This window comes from Phyllostomus discolor, chromosome 1 (genome assembly GCF_004126475.2).
Source record: "Phyllostomus discolor isolate MPI-MPIP mPhyDis1 chromosome 1, mPhyDis1.pri.v3, whole genome shotgun sequence".
Taxonomy (NCBI): domain Eukaryota; kingdom Metazoa; phylum Chordata; class Mammalia; order Chiroptera; family Phyllostomidae; genus Phyllostomus; species Phyllostomus discolor.
Window position 1 is genome coordinate 170567594 of NC_040903.2, and position 21336 is coordinate 170588929.

Below are 21336 nucleotides of genomic sequence, written 5' to 3' on the forward strand. Positions count from 1 at the left end.
AAATTTCTACATCAAGGGGAAGGAAGAATCCCATAAGAAACCAATCACAAAATGAGCAAAATATTTCATATTTGCACGATCTTTCCCAAAAACTTGAATAATTTGAGAATCTTCAACAACATGTACAGGAAGTATAACCCTAAAGGTTTAATAAGCTCAAAGCTATTACACATAGTTGGATTGTCCTGCCTTTATCATTGGTATCCAGACAAAAAGAGTGGCATTTAAGTCATACTCCTTTCCGCCATTGTAAAAATATCTGGAAATATCAATAATCAATCTATATTATGAAGCACTTACTTATGGGCCAGGCATCTTAAATATATTATCTCACTGACCTCTGAACAATCCACTGAGTAAATGGCAGCAGAAAGAGACTTGACTTTGGGTGGTGGGAGCATGATTCAGTGTGCAGATGATGAGTTATAGCAGTGATTTTCAACCAATGTGCTGCAAGAATTTTTAAAACAGGCTGATACTTGATGATTTAGGCAGGGGCACTGGTCTCTTTTCCTTTAGATTGTCAGGTAAAAAAATGACAACACCCAACAAAACAACAGCCATCTGGTGTGGATGCCCAGTCTTGAATCATAAATATATAGGTGATACAATTGAGCTGGATCTTATTGGTCACACTGCATAATAATGTTGCATCTGATTGGTTAATTCTTGGTACCAGAAACAAGTATAGGCACCTGATTTTTTTCAATTCCCAGGCAGGGCACATGCCTGGGTTGCAGGCCAGGTCTCCAACTGGGGGCATGCAAGAGGCAGACAATCGATGTATCTCTCACACACTGGTGCTTCTCTCCCTCTCTCCCTCTTTTCCTGTCTCTCTAAAAGTAAATAAATAAAACCTTCTAAAAACATTACAAATATTTTTTTAAAAAGTCACTTTGGAGCAAAAAGGGTAGTTAATTACTTTTTTGTAAACCAATAAAAAATATACCTATATTTTTGTTGGATTGGCAAAAAATGCATTTTTTTGGTGGGCTGCCGAATTTTAATAATTAGCTTATGTGTACCATGAGATGAAAAAGGTTGAAAATTGCTGTGTTTTAGAGTTCTATACTTGAAACCTATATCGTTTTATTAACCAACGTCACCTCATAAATTTAATTAAAAAAACAAACAATGCACTGAGGGTGCTGCCATGGTTATCCTCGTTAGCAGAGGAGAGCTCGGTGAGTCAAACAACTGGTCTTTTGGTGAGGAAGTCAAATCACCTCTATTCTGGGTAAATCTGCCCAGTGCCAAGGGTTTGTCTCGAATGCATGAAGACGAAACAACCTGAGAGGCAGCTGGCAGTGATACCTACTCCTTCACAGTTTGGGCATGAGTCCTGACTAACGTATATTAAATCACCAAGCATATCTTTAAATAAACGTGTGCTACAGCAACTCCAATTCCAACAATCATCGTCAATGTGATAATTACACTGGCTGTGACATGAGCTTAGCTGAGAGTGTATTTTTATTTTAACAAGCTTGAGTAAGTGCACGAGTGTGGGCTGAGCTTTTTGCTCGATAGTCAATACTTGAAAGCTGGTTCCAACCTTTAATTTAAGCATTGGCTTGTAGCACCAACAGGGCTACAGGGTTTCTAGTATCAAAGACACACTCCTCCGTCCTTTCATGGCCTCACTTCTGTAAGCAGCGTGATTGAACTGCGGCACCACAGAAACTTGTTTTCCCTCCTCCTGGCAGCACAAGCCACAACACTACTGCCCCCTTCATCTTAGCGGCACCATAATGAAGTCCCTGAATCAGTTTATAACAAGCAAAGTACAAAAATCCATTGAAGGAGTCTCGTGGCGGATGCCTTTCATACCTGACTCAACAGCAAATGAACAGCAAAGTGTCCGCACAGAAACCCAAATCATACCATACAAGGGTCTTTTGCTACATCCAAAAAGTTTTCTTTTCCCTTGGACATAACTAAAGGAAAGGAAGATATGGAGAACATCTGATTGCTCCGAATGATTCCACACGTCTTAAACATGTTTGGTAATGTCCCTCAGGGGCTACCTATTACCTTCCAAATAAAGGACAGCCCCCTTAAAATTATAGCAGGCCCTTTCATGGTGTAAATCCCTCGGCCCATCTCCTAGTCTCTACAGGCCACGCTGAGCTACTTGTCAACCCCAGAGTCCCCTCACTCGCCATCCAGCCTTTAAGAATTGTCATAAGCTCTACTGTGTGCTGGAAATTGCTAACTTCGCTTCAGAGCTCAGCTAGGCCTTTACCTCCCCTAGGAAGCAGTTCCCAACACCTCAGTCTGATCAGGGCTCCCTCTGTGTGCCCCGCTCATATCCCCTGTTACTCTCTCTGGCATTTACAGTGTCATGACTTCATTCCCACCTCGGGTCCTCCCTCACTGGCCTGTGAGCTCCCTGAAGGTAAGGGCTATGTCTTTTCACCTCTCTCATTCTAGCACTTCACACAGTGTCTGACACACAGCAGATGCTTAATAAATATCTGTATTTTGCCTGCCTCCATTCCACCAAAGTGTTCTGAAAGAGCCCACCAGCCAAATTTTCACGATGACCCAATCTCAGAGTCCAGAACTATGTGTTTTTGTGAGACTCCCATGATGCTGGGCTGTCGGCTCAGGATGCGAGGAGGTTAAAAACACAGCCTCGGGAGTCAGACAGGCTTGGCCTGCAATGACGGCTACATGCTAGCTCTGAGATCCTGGACAGGTTGTTCTGCCTCTGTGAGTCTCAGCTTCCTCCTCTGTAAAAAGGGGGATGAAAGGCTCACATGAGCATTAATGTGGTAATCCATTTCACAGTGCTTGGCACAGAGGAAGTGCTTTAGAAATGACAGGCTTAGAACATGTATCACAGCTTACAGTGGCACGGCTTGGATAATGCAGAATTAGAAGACTCTTAGGTCACGTGAGGAGAAATAGCATCCAAGTGCCCCTTCCAGAAGCCTCCATCTGACCTGATCACGTAAGACATGTCTCTGGGCACTGACAAAACCCCCTGTAAAAATGTCAAAGAGCACCAGCTGAGATAAGATTGGGTGAAATCATTACCCTGAACATGATGTGTATCGCTCCCCATGGGAACATGATGATGACAATATTAATCACACTTATTCAGTGTCTGCTATGTGCTAAGTACCTGTTACAGGAGAGACATTGTAGGAAGCACCTCCTATGTATTACTTCCTACTTTCCAAAACCCCAGTAAGGTCAATAGTATTACTACTTTTATTTTATAGTTGATAAAACTAAGGTTGAGAGAGGTTATGTGACTTGCCCAAGATCCTTCAGCTAGAATGTAGCATTTCAGGGACTTAAACCCTGTAGTTGGAAAAGTTTCCAAATCCATATGTTCTCTTACACTTTTGTCAAATTTCTCAGGCTCCTTTCTATTAATTTCTCTTGTGTTACCTGGAAGAGCCAGGAGAAATGGGATATAAGACTGACACCCCGAGTTAAGGAAAGGGAAGAGGAGGCAGTCTGCAGAGAGAAACTGCTCCATCTTTATGTGCCAGGGGAGCAACTCTGCCCTCATCTGCTAAGCCTGAGACCTCTGAGGACACTGAGAAAGGAGATGACAGATTCTGAAAACACAGTCAGTTTGCCTGAGGCCATCCTTACCCAGGGCCAGAAACTTTAGCAAAGAGCTAAAAAGTACACAGAGAGTATTAAGTCTTTGAAGAACTTCCTATTCCTATTATAATACCATCGTATCCTCTGATTCATTTTCTCCTCCTACCTTCCTCATGGGTCATTGCAAAGCCAATGTTAAAAAAAAAAGGAAAAGGGAAACATAAAAGCTGTTATCAGGCCTTTGTGATATAGAGTTACAGCTTTGTACACACACTTGAAGTATATAAATGCCTTTAGTTTCCCTTCTGCAAGGTCGTAGATTTGATTTTATGTTTGTGAAGTGGTGGTATAAAGGAACTGAGGATAAACAAAATGTGTGTTAAATGACAGTGAAAAATTCCAAAGCCATGAGTGTAGAGAACATTTTCAGTACTGGGAGCATATTATTCACACACACACACACACACACACACACACAAAGAGGTAGAATGCCCCCACCTTTGAGTAAGCTTTTTATTGAAGTGCAACATACACTCAGAAACAGGCCCCAGTCATAAATGTGAGCTTGATGAATTTTCAGAGTCAACAATCTCAGATCAAGAAAAAAATCCCTTTTTGGTTTCTTAATATTTTTCTATACCTGGGTCAAACCACTGAATCATGCAAAACTTAATGCATAAAATTTATTATTTTAAGTTAAATTAGCAGAGACATGAAATTTAATAAAACACAATGGCAAAAAAAGAGCCATTTTACTTTAAGGAGGATCACTATCTTGGAAATTTGAAAGAAGCATTGTTTTGTTTTTAACCATGAATAGGCACATAGTTATTGCTCTAACCCTTTCCACAAAGGTTAGCGCTTCACATTCCGAACAGCCTTTCTAAGGAGAGAGGACGCTATCTATCTGTTTCCTTCCTCTCCACTCCCATCCTTCCCCACACTGTCATCACGAGTTGTTCTGCAACTAGGCCATCTCACTCTCCTTAGCTCTGCTGATTTTGGGCAGATCCAAGAAGAAATGAGGTGCTCTTTCTCCTGGCCAGGCTAGCTGCCGGCCACTGTACAGTCTCTGTTTACAGAGTGAGTATGTCTCAGCCTATACCTTTAATTGGCTAATGAAACCATGCTGGAGGGAGCTATCCTGATGCTCTGACACTGATCTGGCTGTAGGGGCACCAACTACTCTCCTAGTCACGAGAGTCAGGAGCAAGACCTTGGAAATGCAGAAAGTGCCAAAACACATTTGCTCCCACTCAACTGACAGCCTACTGATAGGAAACCAAATGAAACCAAGACCTGCGTGCCCCTGGTTTGTAGCTGATGGCCCAGCTACAAAGGGCAAGGTAAATGTCTTTATGTTAGAGGCCAACAAAGTGATTATAAAATCAAGAACAAGGATTTGAACAGTATTTTCTGACTGTACATTATCTTTCACAAGGAATTTCAGGGAAGGTTGGACTTTCATCCATTTAATTAGTATAATGGAACTGATTCTGCCAAGGGCATCTGAAGTTATTGGAAGGCTTAGCCTTCCTGACACACTCTTGGTGCAGATGGATATCTGGGCAGAACTCTTCCCTCTTGGAGAAGGTCTCAGGGGTGTGAATGATGGGCCCCAGGTGGAGGTCCCCTCACTTGCATGGTGGCAGGACCTGGAGGGCTTTCTGTCACTACACACAGTAAGGAAATTCCCCAAAGTGCCCACATTAGTGGCAAATACCTCACATCTACCAGGAGTTAGGACAGCTCTGAAAGTTGTACTAACTGTACACAGTTTTTTTTGTCCATGTAATTTTGTCCAATGTACAAGTCCAAACTGAAAAGATAAATAACAGTAATTTTAACTACTATTTTTGCAAACGTAGGTTGCAGATGATTAAAGATAAATCGTAAAGCCCCCGTAAACCATAATTTTATGGCAAATCTCTGTGTGTTGAAAAGAAAACAACAAAAACTATGAAAATATAACATCAGCAATGATTCTGGTCTTTCAGGGCCATTACAGATGAAAACATTATAAAGAAAATGGGGATTAGAAAATTTGCTCTTGAGTTTATATTTGGAAGTGATTTGTTTAATATATAATGCATGACTTATTTGATAAATTTGTCTAAGTTTAAAGTCCCTTCTATTGATAGCCATACTTTGTCACCAAATCTTCTGTGTCCCATAGAGTAAATTATAGAGCAATGGTTCTCAAACTTTTTGGTATCTGGATTCTTTTATGCTCTTAAAAGCCACAAGGAGCTTTTATTTATGTGGGTTAATATACCAATAATTACTGTATAATAAACTAAAACTGAGAATATTTAAAAATCCATACTAATTTAAAAATAATAGTAATATCTCATTAATAGTAACATAAATTACTTTTATGAAAATAACTATATTTTCCATAAAAAGTAAGAAGAATGCCATTACTTTACATTTTTACAAATCTCTGGAATAGACAGGTGGGTTCTCACATCTGTGCTGGCATTCAATCTGTTGTGCTTTTTGGTTGATGTATATGAAGAAAATCTGGCCTCATGCAGAGATGCAGCTGGAAAGGGAGGACCATTTCAATAGCCTTTCAGATAGTTTTGGATATTCTTTTTGATGCTACACCAAAACTCAACAAGTTGCAGAGATTCTTAAAGGTCAGCTGGAATATAAAACCTGACACAGCATCAGTAATTTTTGTACTCTGTGACATCCAAGCACATTTGTGTATTCTGCACCTTGAAGGAATCTTTCACCCATGCATGTTTTTATAATAGCATGCATTGGTCACTTGGAAACTATTAATTAGTTCACTGAGTCACGTTGCTCTTCCAGATGGTAAGTATGTCATTAGCAAATGTGATTATATCAAGTAATCACATTTATTAATATCACCACAGACATCATGAGAAAAGTCTTTAAAACGTAGGAAGCTGTCAAGTTCAAGGAGTTGAATACAAGTACTCCAAAAATTCTAATATTTGCCTGCAAGCTGGAATTTAATGGGAATAAATACTGCCAACTATTTTTCTTGAAATGACGGGCTCGCTTGGTTCATTTTTGAGAAAATGCATGACATATACCTAAGTCGGAATAACCACAGTCAGCCGTTCTAGTGAGCAAAATGGCATTCCACTCAAAAGCAGCTAGTTCAGCTCTTAACTCCGACCATGGTACAAGTGCTGTTCCCTGGAGACCAACATCCCGCCCTGGTACGAAGCAGAAGTGCTTCATGTGCTTTATGCGCCTTTCCCATTTTGTCATAAAGAATATTAGAAAAGACTTGCACTCAAGGGTCAAAATTTAATCAACTTAATAATTTTTACTGCTTCATGAAGGACATTCTCAAATGAGCCCGGCAATGTTTTGTTAACAGCGAGTAACAGCAAACGCCGTGACTACCAGCACAAGTGGGTGTCATGGCCTCGTTTCCTGCAACGGTGTCAGGGGTTTCACCCACCAATGCTTGGACTCTCATTCATGCGAGTGGTCAGTACGGTAAAGAAGGCAAATAATATCTTAGTGTTGTTATGCAAATAGTTTTTATGTCTTCGAACTCCAGAAGGGGTCTTGGGAAGCCCTGGGGTGCCTGGATCGAAGGTGAGGGCCACTGCAGCAAAGGACAGGGGCAGTATAAATCCACTCTCTAATCTGCTCTGTGCTCCTGTCCTTGTGGAGTTCACGTAAAGAAGATTTAAAAGGTTTATTTCTGTCTCCACCCTCCTGCCCTCCCTGCTTAAAAAAAAAATTCCACTGTGGCAATTCAACATAAACTGTGTGCATGGAACAAAGAAATTGCAGTACTCTTGACTTCATCAGCATTTTTCTCCATAACAAAGAAAGCTGCTCTAACAAGCTATTGGGAAAACTATTATGAGTTATAGGGAATATGACATGCTTAGTGTCCCCTCTACCCCAACGAACTCCCAACCCTCCCCAAACCTTTCACTTTGGGGGTATTTCAGATGAGTTCTTAGTAGTGTCCTCAGAAATAATTGGGTGTCCTAATTCAGCCACATGCAAATTAATGCTCCCCTAAAGAGGCCCTATTATAATTTCCATTCCTTGATGTCTACATAATCCCCTATAGTTCTTTAACTTCTTGCTTTCTAACTTCTGTTTACCAATGCACTACTTTTGTCAGCTCAGTATAGCATCAATTAGTAACACAGTTGTGTTTATTAGGTCTCCCTGGAGCCTTGAGAAAGCTGCTTTGTATTTATTAATGACTACACAGGGCACTACTATTTTTCAATAGCATTTAAAAATGAGTAAATTACTGAAGATGAACTATAAAAGCACTTCAAATTTCAAAGGCAAGCAAAAAAAGAGCACATTATTTCACACCACCCAGAGTACTTGCATAGTTAATTTTATTTTCTATTTAATATCAAAGTTGGGGGCGGGGGCAGTCAATTCCAGACTCTTCTTCCTGTTCTACTTTTGGCATTTTGAAGCACAGGTCATTTGATTTAGAGAATTGAGGCACAGATCTGGTGATTAATAAAGAGCCGGTTTAACAGGTCTAAATTTCATTATCGCACACCTGTTAAGTAATGCACACCTGAATCAGCAAAAATCCACCCACAAGGTTAATTTTAAAACGTCAGAAAAAACAAGCAAGCACGAGAGAGAGAGACAGACAGACAGACAGACACGTATAAGTCCACAAACTTAGGTCCAGTATTATGTTCTCAAGCAGAATTCATGGCAACCAACTTGAACTTGAAATGTACCCAAGATGTACTCTCTCACTCTGTGAATAATCCCCTGTACTATATATTAGGTGAAGTGAGAACTGCCCACACTGGTACAGAACTCACTACTTAAGGAAACCAGACAGACCCATTTGTCCTGCGATGACTCTTCCCTACCCAAACTTAAAGCGAGGGGAACAATTACAGCAGCACTCGTTTGCCCTTCTTTTGTATCCGTGGTCATTTATGAAATGAAGACACTGATCTGCAAAAATCACTTTGCATTCATGAAAGGAACTCTGGGAGCTCCCCCTGAGCATCTGGCAATGAGGCAGAAATATACCTCAGTACACTTCCTTTGTCTTGCGCTCCCTCTTTGATGTGCAAGTCACTGGTGGAGTAAGCTGTGATCGCTTTGATGTTGAACTTCTAGATTTTATTGTTACTAGCATGCCTACAAGGAGAGCTGTCAGTCATTTCTCACATCTGAACAACCATGTTTCTTTACGGCACCTCTTTTACAAGCATCAATCCTTAAATACATGTTTTCACATTCCCGCTGATTACCACACTATCTTTACTGGGAGAGGGCTGTGCTCAAACATAACTACAGCACCCACATTTTCTGTAAACACCCTGAGGTGTCATCAGATGGCTGGTAACCAACCTTCTTCGATGAGAGAAGCCTGGGCGCAAAACATATTTCTAGCAAATGAAAACATTCTAAAAATGCTTAAGCCATCCTAACAGTAAAAATGAGTGGTTTAGTCAATATTTCCCCTAAGCAGCCATTCAAATCACACAGAAACTTCCAAGCCACATTAAAAGGGATTCTAAATGTAACAGCAGCAGGAGGCTTAGAAAGCCTGCCAAAACTCTGAGACATCTTAACTCATCTTCAACAACTTTGTTTCTCTGCAATGGTGGAAACAGAACACTTCTGTTCTGCCCGGTTTTGCTTGTGATAGAAAACTTGGCTTTTGAAATAGATTTCTGCCAAGCTGATTACTCTGTTAAACAGTATCATTTTCAGAAGGTGTTTGCTATTATGGATGGAACTTGAGTTAGAGGAAGATGGTTTTTCATGATTTTATGTCTAAGGTAAGCATACTGGAGGCAAATACAATGTGTGTGCAATTTCTTAAGTATATTCATGCAAGCCGGGCAGTATGCTTGTGTTTGAAAACCTCTGTTGAAAAAGACAAGGCTCTAATTTCTTTCACCAGCTCCCATCAGATTTACTTTTCAAACTACTTTATCACTTCTGGAACTGCTGAATATTATCAACCCCCTCTGGGAGATTCCACACAAAGAGGAAATAAAGTTAAGGTGCTTACATCACACCATGCTGGTTTATAATGAACTGTTATCTTTCTAAGTAAATGTTTCAATGAAACTCAAGTTCTTAAGAGATACAGGTCTCAACTGAGGAAGTGCAATGACATTTTTTTGTGATAGAGCTTAGTTTCGTTATTTTCTTTTTATAAAATGGCAACACAGGAGATACACTGTTTCTGCTTGCTAATACATTCCAAACAATATATTAGGAAAGAGTCGCATTCTCCGGGTTTCTGGCCTGGAACACTTGGTGAGGAATAAAATTACTGTGGTGTACAACTGTTAAGACTATTCAGGTTTTCTGTGTTTAAACAACCTCCCTACCCTCAGCTGCCTGGGTTTTAACTCAACCATCAAAAATGGACAGAAGGCTTTGGGCTAGAATTTGATCAATAAGGTATGACTGTAATTTACAAGAGCCAAGTCTAGGCATACTTTATTATTATTATTATTATTATTATTATTATTATTATTAATGAAATCTTGCTTGCTCTTTAACTCCTTTAAATGGTTGGCAAAAAGTAATCATTTCTTTTTACCTTACATTTTCACCTCCAAAAGGAACTGATGAGTGGATGGAAACACCTATAGCAATTAGGGGTGGAGCTGGGGCATAAGGAGACCAGAGGCCTTCCTTTGCTTCTTCCAAGTCTTGAACAAGAAACCAGGCCATCTTCCTGTTCTAACAGAAACATTTCCACAGAAGGAGGGAGCTGGAAAAGATCTTGATGGCTATCATGTCCAACCCTCTAATTTGACAAATGGGGAAACAGAACAACTGAGATAACCTGACAATGACGGGGTAGCAGACATAAGGGGGTTTCCGCCATCCAAGGCTGTCTCCCTGTGCTGGGGACCATGACTCATGTGTAAAGTGAGGGTGTTGGACTTCAGGGGTTTCTCAACCAGAATTGTCTGGGTAGCTTAAAAAAATTACCAATGCTTGAGCCCTACCTCAGACCATTAATCAGAGCCTCTAGGAAGACAGCCTGGCCTTGCATATTTTTCAAAAGCTCTCTAGACATCTAATGTACAGACAAGGTTGAGAACTAAGAGAACAAATGTCCTCTAAGTTCCCTCCTGGGACTATTGCCTAACCTTTACCATCGGCTGGAAAAAATTTCTTGGGTTCTGTTCCCCAATGTCCATCCATGAGGCCATAAGCCTTTCTAAGCCATTACACTGTTTTTATCCATTGGCTTAGCTATTGTCACTTTTAGCATTTATCTAGTTCAGTAATTTTCAACTGGTGTGCTGCAAGACTTTTTAAAACATGCAATACCTGACTATGTAGTCAGGGGCACTGACCTCTCTTCCCTTAGACTGTCAAAAAACTGACAAGACCCACACAACAAAGCTGTCCAGTGTGAGTGAATCAAAATTATACCTATTTTTTGTCAGATCAGCAAAAAATATATTTTTTTTTTGGTGTGCCACAGAATTTTTGTCAGTAGTTTAGGTGTGCTACGAGATGAAAAAGGTTGAAAATCTCTGCTCTAGTTCATTTATGTGTTTACTTAGGTGTGGTCTCCCTTCTCCCACCAGAGCGTACACTCACGCACAAAGACCAGACACTAAGTCCGCCGCTGAGTTCTGCCGCCCCAGCCCTGCAGCATCACCCTGCCACAGCAATGGGACACCGCACACTGTTTCCAAAGACAGAAGGGTCTGGAGTTGCCCTCCTCCACATAAACCAGAGCTGTTCCCCTTTTCCTCTTTCACCAGACTAGCATCTAAGCTGCAGCAAGGCTGTGTTGGGCCTGCCTTGTTCAGATTTGCCACCTTCAGTGCGTGGACGTGCACAGATATACACCATGTGCTCAGGGCCTGAGAAATGCCATCTTACAAAGCAGAGAGCCTGCAGGGCACTGAAACCTTTACTTTGTTGCTGAAAAAGCAACAAAAAAAGATATCACTGTTTCCACTGGAGTTGGCTTTGATGCCTGTGGCATAATCCCCAGCCTGCCTCCCCACTTAGTGGTCACAGTGGTGGCAAAACCCAGCCCGAGCTCACTGAGGGCTGGAAGGCCGGAGCTCCCTGGAAGGATTTATGCAGAAAAGAAATCCAGTAATTGGAAATTGCTACAGGCACCCCCAGTTCCAAAGCACCCCCAGTTCTAAAGCATCCTCTCCTGTTTGGACCATCTGGGTGACAGATTTTAAGTCTGTCCACTTCCTTCTACTCACTGGTTGACAGCAAGGCTGAAACAGTCAGGAGAATATCTATCTCAAGTGTGATAGTAATATGCAAATAATGGCACCTCTTCCACTCTGAAAGAGATTTAAGTGGACTAAAAGGAAGCTTATGCTTGCCCTAATACCTTTCTGAATTTCAGTGTTCCCACTAGTAAGAAGACAGAGTTAGACCAGACAGGTTCCCAAACCTGTCTGATGTTCAGTCAGCTGAGGAGCTTTTACAAATTCAAATTCCTTGTCCTTACCCCAGACCATTGCAAGCAGGGTCCGTACAGGTGATGGAAAAACAGGCATTTATCTTTCAAATTCTTCCCGGTTGCCCGTGAAGATCAATGACTTTTGGACACGGCCTGAGGACTGGAGGACGCCAGTGCCCATGTAGCTCTGACTGGCAAGGACAAGGTTTCACAGAGGGAGCACTGAGGAGCACCCAAACTGGAACACTGGAGATGCTTTTCAAATTCCCGGCTTCCTGGGTCAGGAAGACCAGATGACAGAGGAGACTGAAAAATCAGGCTCTCTCTGGGTGGGGCTCAGGAACCTGCCTTTGGAACTCTCTGGGTTGTGGGGAATACTGTTCACTTTCAGAACCACCGCTTTTGGCAGGATTTCAGAGCCTACCTATGGCTTATTTGGAAGGAAATCAAATCATGTTCACACATTACTACAAGAATTGGCTTTGCCCAATCACGTTACCATTTCATTGCGTGTCACAAGCTCTCCCCTGTTTTAAATGGCATGTGGCTCACAGAAACTACAAACCTAAACCTATAAGCCCAATGGTCTTAAAGCAGCCTTCTCTGGTTAAGCATGGCTGCCAATTTCTCAGTGCATTTTTTAAATGCTGACTCATGGTTTACAAGACACGATTAGAAGGAAGTTGTCTCAACTATTATAAAAGCACACAAGTGGCACTTGAGTAACCTAGCACACAGTAGGCACTTAGTAAGTATTCGCTCAAACAAATTTATTTATTTATACCCAGTGTGCTACAGAAGATTTGACATGAGAGGAAACAAATAAAAGAAGAAAAAAAAACCCAACAACTGAAAAATGAAAATAACATTCTGTGAAGAAGAGAATATTTCTCATGCAGTGAAAGAATCACACTTCAGGGTGGCACGGTTTGAAAAACAGTTTGCTTCAAGAACTGACCCGAAACTTAACCACAAGTCTTCACTTCTGAACCACTACCTTATTTCTACGATGGAAAGGTTTAAACAGCAGGTTTTCCTTGCTTTCCCCCCACCCTTACTTGTTTTTCACATAAAGAAGTAATTTCATCCTTTCAGTAAGAACGAGAGATCGCGGTCAGCCTTTAAGGTCCTGGTGATCGCCGGTCATTACTGTCACTCTGGTTACTCTCGCTCAGCTCAGAAGCCTTGACTTCTTGGGCAATATAAAATTCACGCAAACTTGCTATCTCATTCCTCTGTGTAGCATCAGGACAAGGCATATTTAAGGAAATGGGAAGATCAACACTTATCTCTTTGATTCCAACACAGAAATCAGATAGTTTTATGACTGTTTCACACCATCAAAATGTCAGCCCACGATTCACTTGTATTATCTACTTATCTTAAAAAATGACACGAACAGACGCTTCTCAGTACGCTGTGCAGTGTTTTAAAGCATAAACTGTGTGACGTTCTACAAGCCTATGTAACGTGCATGCTATCACTTTGGCAAACTACACACTTAAATGAACCAAATGATCTAACCATAAGTTTTCAGAAACCAAGGGGTTAATAGTTTTGCATCTATGTTTAAAATTGTTTTACTGCCAAAAATAGCTACACTAGTTTACTTCTTTCTAAATGTTTATCCTTTTTGAAGAAAAATGCTTTAGATTTAAAAAGGGAAAATGCTGTATTTCTCTGATCAAAACGACTGACAGTCTCTTTTTAAAAGATATTGGAGGGTAGTGGAATTGCATGGAAGTTGAAACTCTAAAAAAAAACAAAAACCCAAAAAGGATTACCATAAAGGTCAAAATAATTGTTTACTTGCAAACCAAATCTTACTGAAATTTTTAAATTGAATATGGAGCCAAATTTTATGAATCAGCTTTAATCTATCTGAAGACTTTAAAAAAATTCCCTTCCTTCCAAGCAAACTTTTAAAATTCATGATCTCCCTCAGTTCCATTTCTAATAACCACGCAAAACACAAACACTTCTCAATCCGATGCAGAATTCCCCAAAGCAACTGAGAAAATAATTTCAACCTTTGACCTCTCCTGCAGCCTGATGGGAAATTCACTGGCACCATTACCACCGCGTCCAGCTTTCCCTGCAGAAGCAACCACTAGAGGGCAGACTCATCTCAGATCTGACAGTGCTTTGGAGAAAAACATCTGGTAAGTGCTCCTAATGTTCCTTTAATTATTTTTGTAATATTTTTATTTCCCTAAATATTTGGTAATCAACTTCAGCTTATCTAACAGCATTCCTAAATCGGCCCAAGGTTCACTTTCACAAATTACAATATCACAAAGGCTGAGATGGTCTGTAGATACAGCCTAGCTTCTGTATTTTAACATTTTAGAACAAAGTTTTAAAAACTTTACTCTTTACTCCGTGGTGGGTTGAGGGCTGAGTCAGTCATACCACAGCTAGTCCTTGGGTTCCACTTTTGGTACGAAGATGTTGAGCGGTTCTAGACAAACTGAAGTGCATTTGAGGAAGAAACTGACCGAGACTGTGGGAAGGCTGGCCGTGGGAGCTGTGGAGTGCACAGGAGCGGCACAGACTAGGGGTTAGAGGGGCCTGTGTGCTGTGCTTCATCCTTAGCCTTCAAATTACCGACAGTCTTTCATATGAATGATGGATTGACTGTATTCTACATGGCCCCAAAGAAAAGATCAGAATTAAGAGATTAAAAGTACAAAAGAGCCCTGGCCGGGTGGCGCGGATGGTTGAAGCATTGTACCAATGTCCCAGGCTTGCGGGTTCCATTCCTGGTCAGGGCACATAGGAGACTCAGCCAATGAATGCAAACAAGGAATCGATTTCTCTGTCTGTCTGTCTGTTTCTCCCCCTTCCTCTCTCTCTCTCTGAAATCAATAAATTTTAAAAATAAATTAAAAGCACAAAGTAGAGATTTATAGTTGAAATAAGAATTTTCTCATTCAAGATAGAATGAGCTACTTCTAACAATAGTGAGCTTCCATCATAGGAGGTGTTCCGGCACGACCAGACAATCAGTTGGCAGAAATCCTGTGGAGAGAAACCAAATGCCAATATAGCACATGCATCTGAATGACTGTTAAGGTTTCTTCTCTCCCCTAGACTCTATGAAATGATGCTTATTTGCCTTCAGACAAACACACCTCAAACCAGTTGCCAGACAGGTAAACACCTATCAAGTGAGAAATGAGCTTTTGCAGATCTACTTGGAAATTCTACCTCCTCATGTGATTTTCTAAAAGACAACAGATTTCTCCAGAGTACGTCCACAGCCTTGCCCCTTAGCTGTGCCATGCAAACAACCAGGACAGTACTTGCAAGCCCAAGGACACCAGAGCTTTCTACTGCATAAAGGAATATTCACATTAGAAGATGCATTTGCAAATGCTCCTGTGCCTACAGGTGAGTGGAATATACAGATGAATCTCTAGCTCAGTTCTATCACAGTGAAGACAGGTTACACAGGTTAAGTTGCACTTCACGGTATTCTGTCTTTTTTAGCAAAGTACAGAAATGCTTACATTTTACCCAGATCCTCTCATAACAAGCGGATTTAATGAAAATCATGGATGAAGGGAGCTAATGATAAGCAAATAAGAATAACTCCATTTGTACCAAATTGATTTTATTAAATAGTAATTTAAGGATATTAGGCTCAGCAAAGCATTACATAATTGAATCTATTTTTTTCCCTTATAAATGCCAGAGTTATAATTTCCACTAACTAGAGACAAAGTTATATCCAGGACATTTTCACAGCTTCCTCCAGGGGAGGCAGCATGAAGATAATGGAAATTAGGGCTCTAGTCCTTACTTCCCCATGTGATGAGCGCACCAGCCCATGGACTCTGTGAGCCTCAGTTTCTTCAGCTAAAAAGCCTGACCTTCCAAGGAGAAGTAAAAGAGATAAGCATGTTGGTAAACTTTGTAAAGTGCAAAACAAACATAGATTAACATCACCCCTCTATTTATTTATGAAATGCCTAGTCAACTTCAGAGACCATGAAATGTAAAGCAAAAACATAAAATTGCTGGCAAGCCTAGAGAATGGGTTTGACATTACTTTTTATGCAGGAGCAAAGATTTATCATATTACTTCCTTGCAACATGATGAGGCTAACAAATGTCAAAGCCAGAATAAAAGATTTCAACTGTTTTCTTGCATGTTGACCTTTGGCTAGTATACACTATTATCTGTCTATGTAGACCTCTGTGTCTGCACACAGAGCACTCTGACAATGTACAAAAAAACCATGTTCCATCTTATCACACACAACACTGACAGATACCCAAGAAGTTCTGAATCCAAGTCTGTAAGCCCAGGACTCGGACACTGTTATGGAAGGGAGGTATTTTCTGTGGAAGAGCTGGGGGTGGAGGGGAGAGAGAACTTGTGAATCATTCCTCAAAAAGTCTTTGAAATGGTATCAAGTGTCTGTTCACACCTGTGTTGTCACCAGTGGCTATCTCCTTATTATTATTGTTTAAGCAGAGAAACATAAACACGGTGCAGCCACTCTGAACAACTAATTGTGGTTTTTAAAATTAGTAAATGTGAAATAGATAGGTTAAGTCAGCCTGATTTCTTATTAATAAACACTGTGAATATTTAGAATGTGGAAAACATTTCTATGACAAAGTATTCTTAGAAGATTCATTCCATATAATGGCTTTTACGGATCACTAAGCACTATAAGAGAATTTTAAGAAAACTGAACCCCAACTCCGCCTCTGCAGATCTCTCTGCCTGTCTATCTGCCCACCTGCCTACCCATCCACCCGTCCATCCAGCCATTTTTTTTTCTCCCACTAAACGGTCATTTGCAAATACTGTTCTCTCAGGTGGCCCACAGCAGATTGCAAAGTGGCTGGGTGCTACTGCAGGTGCTTTGCCCACTTTCTGATCACATCTATTTCATTGTGGTTCACTCGGTTGGGAGGGACATGTGGGAGAAAAAGGAATCTAGTGAGAACTATTAATATATTTACTAACATTATCTACTAGGCTTTGAAAAACCCTAAAATTTATATCACATAAATATGTATATATCGAAAAGACTATTTCTGTTTAGATATTTAATTATTTTGTAATTGGGCAGCATTGAAGCAGTCACATGGTTTTCAAATCAAATAGAACTCAAAGTGGTTTACTTGCGTATGATGTTGCTTTGCATTTCAAGTAATGTGATTGAAATATATAAAAATCAAGAGGCTGCTCCTGAAAACGGTGCTTTTAAAATATTCTCTACTTCACAGAGAATCTGAGCTCTCCTCTCTTCCCGTGGAAAAATGGATTCAGAGATCCTCTTTGTCTTTAAAAGAGCTGACCTCTCTTTGCATGATAAGCGCTCTGCTCAGTGGAGCAGCCATTTGGGTTTCCTCTTTTCAAGATGATCAGGGCATCATCACCTTCCTTCTCTCAACCCTACCCATCAAAGGTCACAAAAATGGGACAAAAATCCTAGTGCAGGGATACCACTGACATGGTGCTTAAAAGAAAACCAGGGATAAAATCCAGACCTCAGTTGGTACAAAGAAAAGCCAAATTATTCAAAACTATAAAATCAAGTTATTGGAGTTGGAGACATTGCCAATCACCAGCGTCCACAGTATTTTCAAAGTAGCAAGGTGCCTTACATTTGCACATGAATTGTGTTGGAGAGGAATCTATGAAGGGACAGAAATTTCCTTTAAGCCTCCCCTTCGTTCTGAAAACTCCATTTGCATGAACGTAGGCTGAGGACTCAGAGCAGCAAAGGGATACACAATCTGCTGAAACCGACGAAGCGCTGGCTGCTGCCTGACACTGCCGGTGCAGGGTTGTGACGGGCGGAGCGAGTGCTGCCCTGACGCACATGTCGGCGCTGGCTAGCTCCATCTGCCCACGAAGCAGTCCCGACGGCACTGGAACTTTGTTACTAATTACACAAAAACAGAACTGAAGGGGAAGACTAGAGTTGCCCGAATGAAGATTTATTACTTCTAAGCATGAAACCACTTTAAGCCTAAACTTACTTGACAACTAGTGCAGAGGAAGGATTTTCTTCTTTGGTGAGTTCAAAAGGCCTGATTTAATGATGTTTAAAAAACAACAGTAAATCAGCCAACAAAGAGAACGTTTCTCTTTTATGGTTGCTTGTTCTCGACTCCCCCGTCCAGTGGCAGACACATACCCAAAGCTATATTGTAAAGAGAGTTTCTGTTTTGCATGAAAAAATCTAATTATACAAACTCTCTTACATATGGAACCTATTTAACTATTAATACTGAGAGGCAGTAGGGAAGTATTTAATATGATTCTGGGCCAGGTTTCCCCTCCTCCCCCGACCCTTCAATCTGATACGGAAACATTTACTGCATTCCTCATGTTCCCACAAACTATTTCTCTTTAGTTTAAATTTGCACCCAGGCAAGATAATCCCATTAAAACACAGGATGTTATGATATTGGGAATAAAGTATCCTAATTATCAAGATGCACTGTAATTCTCTCTCTCTGGTGTATTGAAAACTGCCTTGCCAGTACTTCTGAACTACTTTTCTCGAAGCACAATACTACGAATCCATTATCTTATGGCAGCCAGAGGTCACTCCAAGACAAATGTGTGGGCTAGAGCTTTGGGGGGATGAGGGTGGCGGTGTAATTCTCATGATATTGTTAGTGAGGGATAGTATAAAAGTTCACTTTGTACTACAAGTACAAAAGCAAAAAACCCTATATACGTGGATACATCAAAATTAAAATACTAAAACATACTTTATTGCTTGGTTACTGTTCATTAGAGGAACCAGACTTAGCTTCTCATCCTTGTCCCAATCAACACAAATTATACTAAATGAAATGGACAAGGACTGGCTTTGGCACCTCCCAACTAGCAAAATCTATTTTATAACTTAAAGGGAAAAAAATGAAAAAAAAATGTCTGAATTACAAAGGATATGAGTCATTTTATTCTTAACAGATTAATGAAACATAGAATATAGAATTTAAAAATGGGGGGGAGGAGAAGAGGAGCATAGGTTTCTTTTACATAAAAGTCGGTAGAAAATCTTCACATTTTTTCTTTCCAAAATGATTTTAAATGTTTAAGAACGTGAATCACAGGGAGTTTTCCACTACTTTATCAGTTGCATATTCTAAAAATTATTATATCTTATTTCCCGCAAGCCACAGAAAAAAAAAGGGACAAAATTTGCTGTGGGCACGTTGTAGAGAGAATTTCATCTCAAGCAGCTCATCGCAGCGTCCAGTACGTTGCGTCCTGTTAATAATTAATAAAAGAAACGCCACCCAATCTCGAGTGAGAAAGGCAAAGCTCGAGGATCCGAAAGCAAGCCCAGCGCAGATATCGAACCAGTGCCTTCCTCCTGGATTGCAACAAAACCTCAACCTAGCAAACATTTAACAAGCGGCACTCGCATGGATGGCGGAACCTGCAGGGCAGTTTGGATCTGCAAAAATGCAGCGCATTAGAGGAGCTCTGTCCGCGGCAAACAGATGGGAATCTAAATCCCCATTCCCAGCGGCCGGGTCTGCGAAGCCGCTCGGGCAGATTATCTAACCCCAGGAACCTGCTGTTGCAAGGGCGCGCTGCGAGCGTGCTGAGCGGACTGTCTCTGGGGTGTTTTCAACAGTCCTAAGAGCGTGTCTCTCTTTCTTAGCAGCACAGGCGACTTCCTGCACACCTCCAAACTTTGGTTGCCCATTAGAAACTTCCTTGACTTGCCATTGTTTCTTTCCTCCTCACCTGGGAGGGCCTCGAGATAGTCCTGTCCTCAACCAAAGCCCCCTGCCATCCCGTCACTAGTCTGAACACGGAATCCGGATCAGGGCGAAGGCTGGGTGGACAGGCTTGGCCACGACTCACCCGCGCTGGTTGGCCCTCACTGCCATCTAACCTCCACCACTGCCCGCAAATCACACAACCCAAAGTATCAACTGGGGGGTGCGCTGCGGCTGCGGGTTGCCGCCAAGGGAGTCTTAACACGCTCTAGAAGTCCGTCTCACTTGGGCCCGGACACTTTCGGAAGTGGCCCGGCAGAACGCTGCGCGGACCTGCGGCACTTCCCCGGCGGGCGGCCGCTCCGGGCTGCTGGGCTGCCAAGGGGGGAGGGCGCAAGGCCTGGGGCGCTGACCAGTCCCCAGGGACTACATCGTGTCCACAAGCACGCACGGCCCGGCCTGGCCACAGAGCCTTCCTTCTCCACGTAGGCCGGAGATGTCTGGGGTGTGGGCCTCGGGGACTGGCCGCAGGCGCCCCCGGCTTTCTGCGAGCTCCCCAGGCCCTCCCCTCCCTTCCAGAAGCGCAGCGACGGCCGGCAAAGTTTCTTCCGGGAGCCCCGCCAGGTGCTAGGCGGACCCGAGCAACTGACAGGAGCCGGACTGGGCGGAAGAGGGGGTTCCAGCTCATGCGCCTTTGCCCCCAACAGGAGGTAGGCAGAGCCCGCCGCCAAGCTCAGGTGGCGCCGCTGCGCGGGCCCCGAAGGCCCCGGCGGGGCTCCGGCAGCTAGCCCCGGGCAGTACGTGCGCTCGGGCAGGCGCGCCCACCCCTCCCCCTGCGCGCCCGCCTCCCGGGCTCCAGGAACAGACAGCCCACCCGGCCCCGGCGGGGCGCCCGGGCTCACCTTTCATCGCTGCGATCACAAAATACATCATTTAAGCCGCGGTGCGGAGAGTGCAGGGAGAGCGGATGGTCCGATCCCGGAGCCCCCTCTGCCGCCGCCGCGCCGCCGCCGCCCGAGCCACAGCAGCAGCTGCCGCAGCTGCCCGCCCGCCGAGAGCCATCCCGAGCCATAAGAGGCTCCATGTGACCGGCTGACATCACGGCCGCCGCTCTGTTTACACCGCGCCCCTCCGCTTCCTCCCTGGGCGGGAGGAGGGAGGCGGGAGGCAGGCGCACCCCGCGCCGCGCCCGCCCCGCCCCCGCGGGCAGGTGAGCCGAGGCTGCTGGGCGGCTCAGCTCTGCCCGCCCTGCCCTCCCGTGCCCTGGGCCCGAGCCCGGGACCCCGGCCTTCTCCTCGCCTACGTGTGGACCTGGGGCCGCCCCGGCGCTTTCTGCACGCGTAGCTCCGCGGAACTCGTGCCTGACCACTTTCTTCCCTCAGCCCTAGGAGCAAGAGGCACGCAAAGCAATGCCACTTTCCCGCTCCCTTCTCTAAGTCCCCAGAGGTGTTAATTAATCCGGCTAGTTGGCATAAAAGACGGATTTGGTCTCGGGGGTGGGGTGGGCTTAGCCAGACTCATTACGCATTTTCCAGGGTGCCCCAACTCTACTCCGAAGGTAGAGCCCCTCCGGATCCACGGAGAACGCAGCCCCCCAATCACCTGGAGCAGTGAGCTAAGCGCCTCCTAAAGTCTTTCCTGAGAGA

At 42.9% G+C, this 21336-nt stretch overlaps 1 protein-coding gene across 2 annotated transcripts in view; it reads right to left on the bottom strand.

Moving 5' to 3' along the window:
* Positions 1-21336, bottom strand: part of RORA (RAR related orphan receptor A) — a 701886-nt gene that overhangs the window by 74535 nt on the left and 606015 nt on the right. Inside the window, exon 1 of one of the 2 annotated variants that reach the window (XM_028508336.2) lies at positions 20593-20749. The exons of the other annotated variant lie outside the window; for it this stretch is intronic. Within the exon in view, the coding sequence (XP_028364137.1) occupies positions 20593-20623 (31 nt within the window). The 5' untranslated portion in view covers positions 20624-20749. Of the gene's footprint in view, positions 1-20592; positions 20750-21336 lie in introns of those variants that run through there. 2 annotated transcript variants of the gene reach the window in all.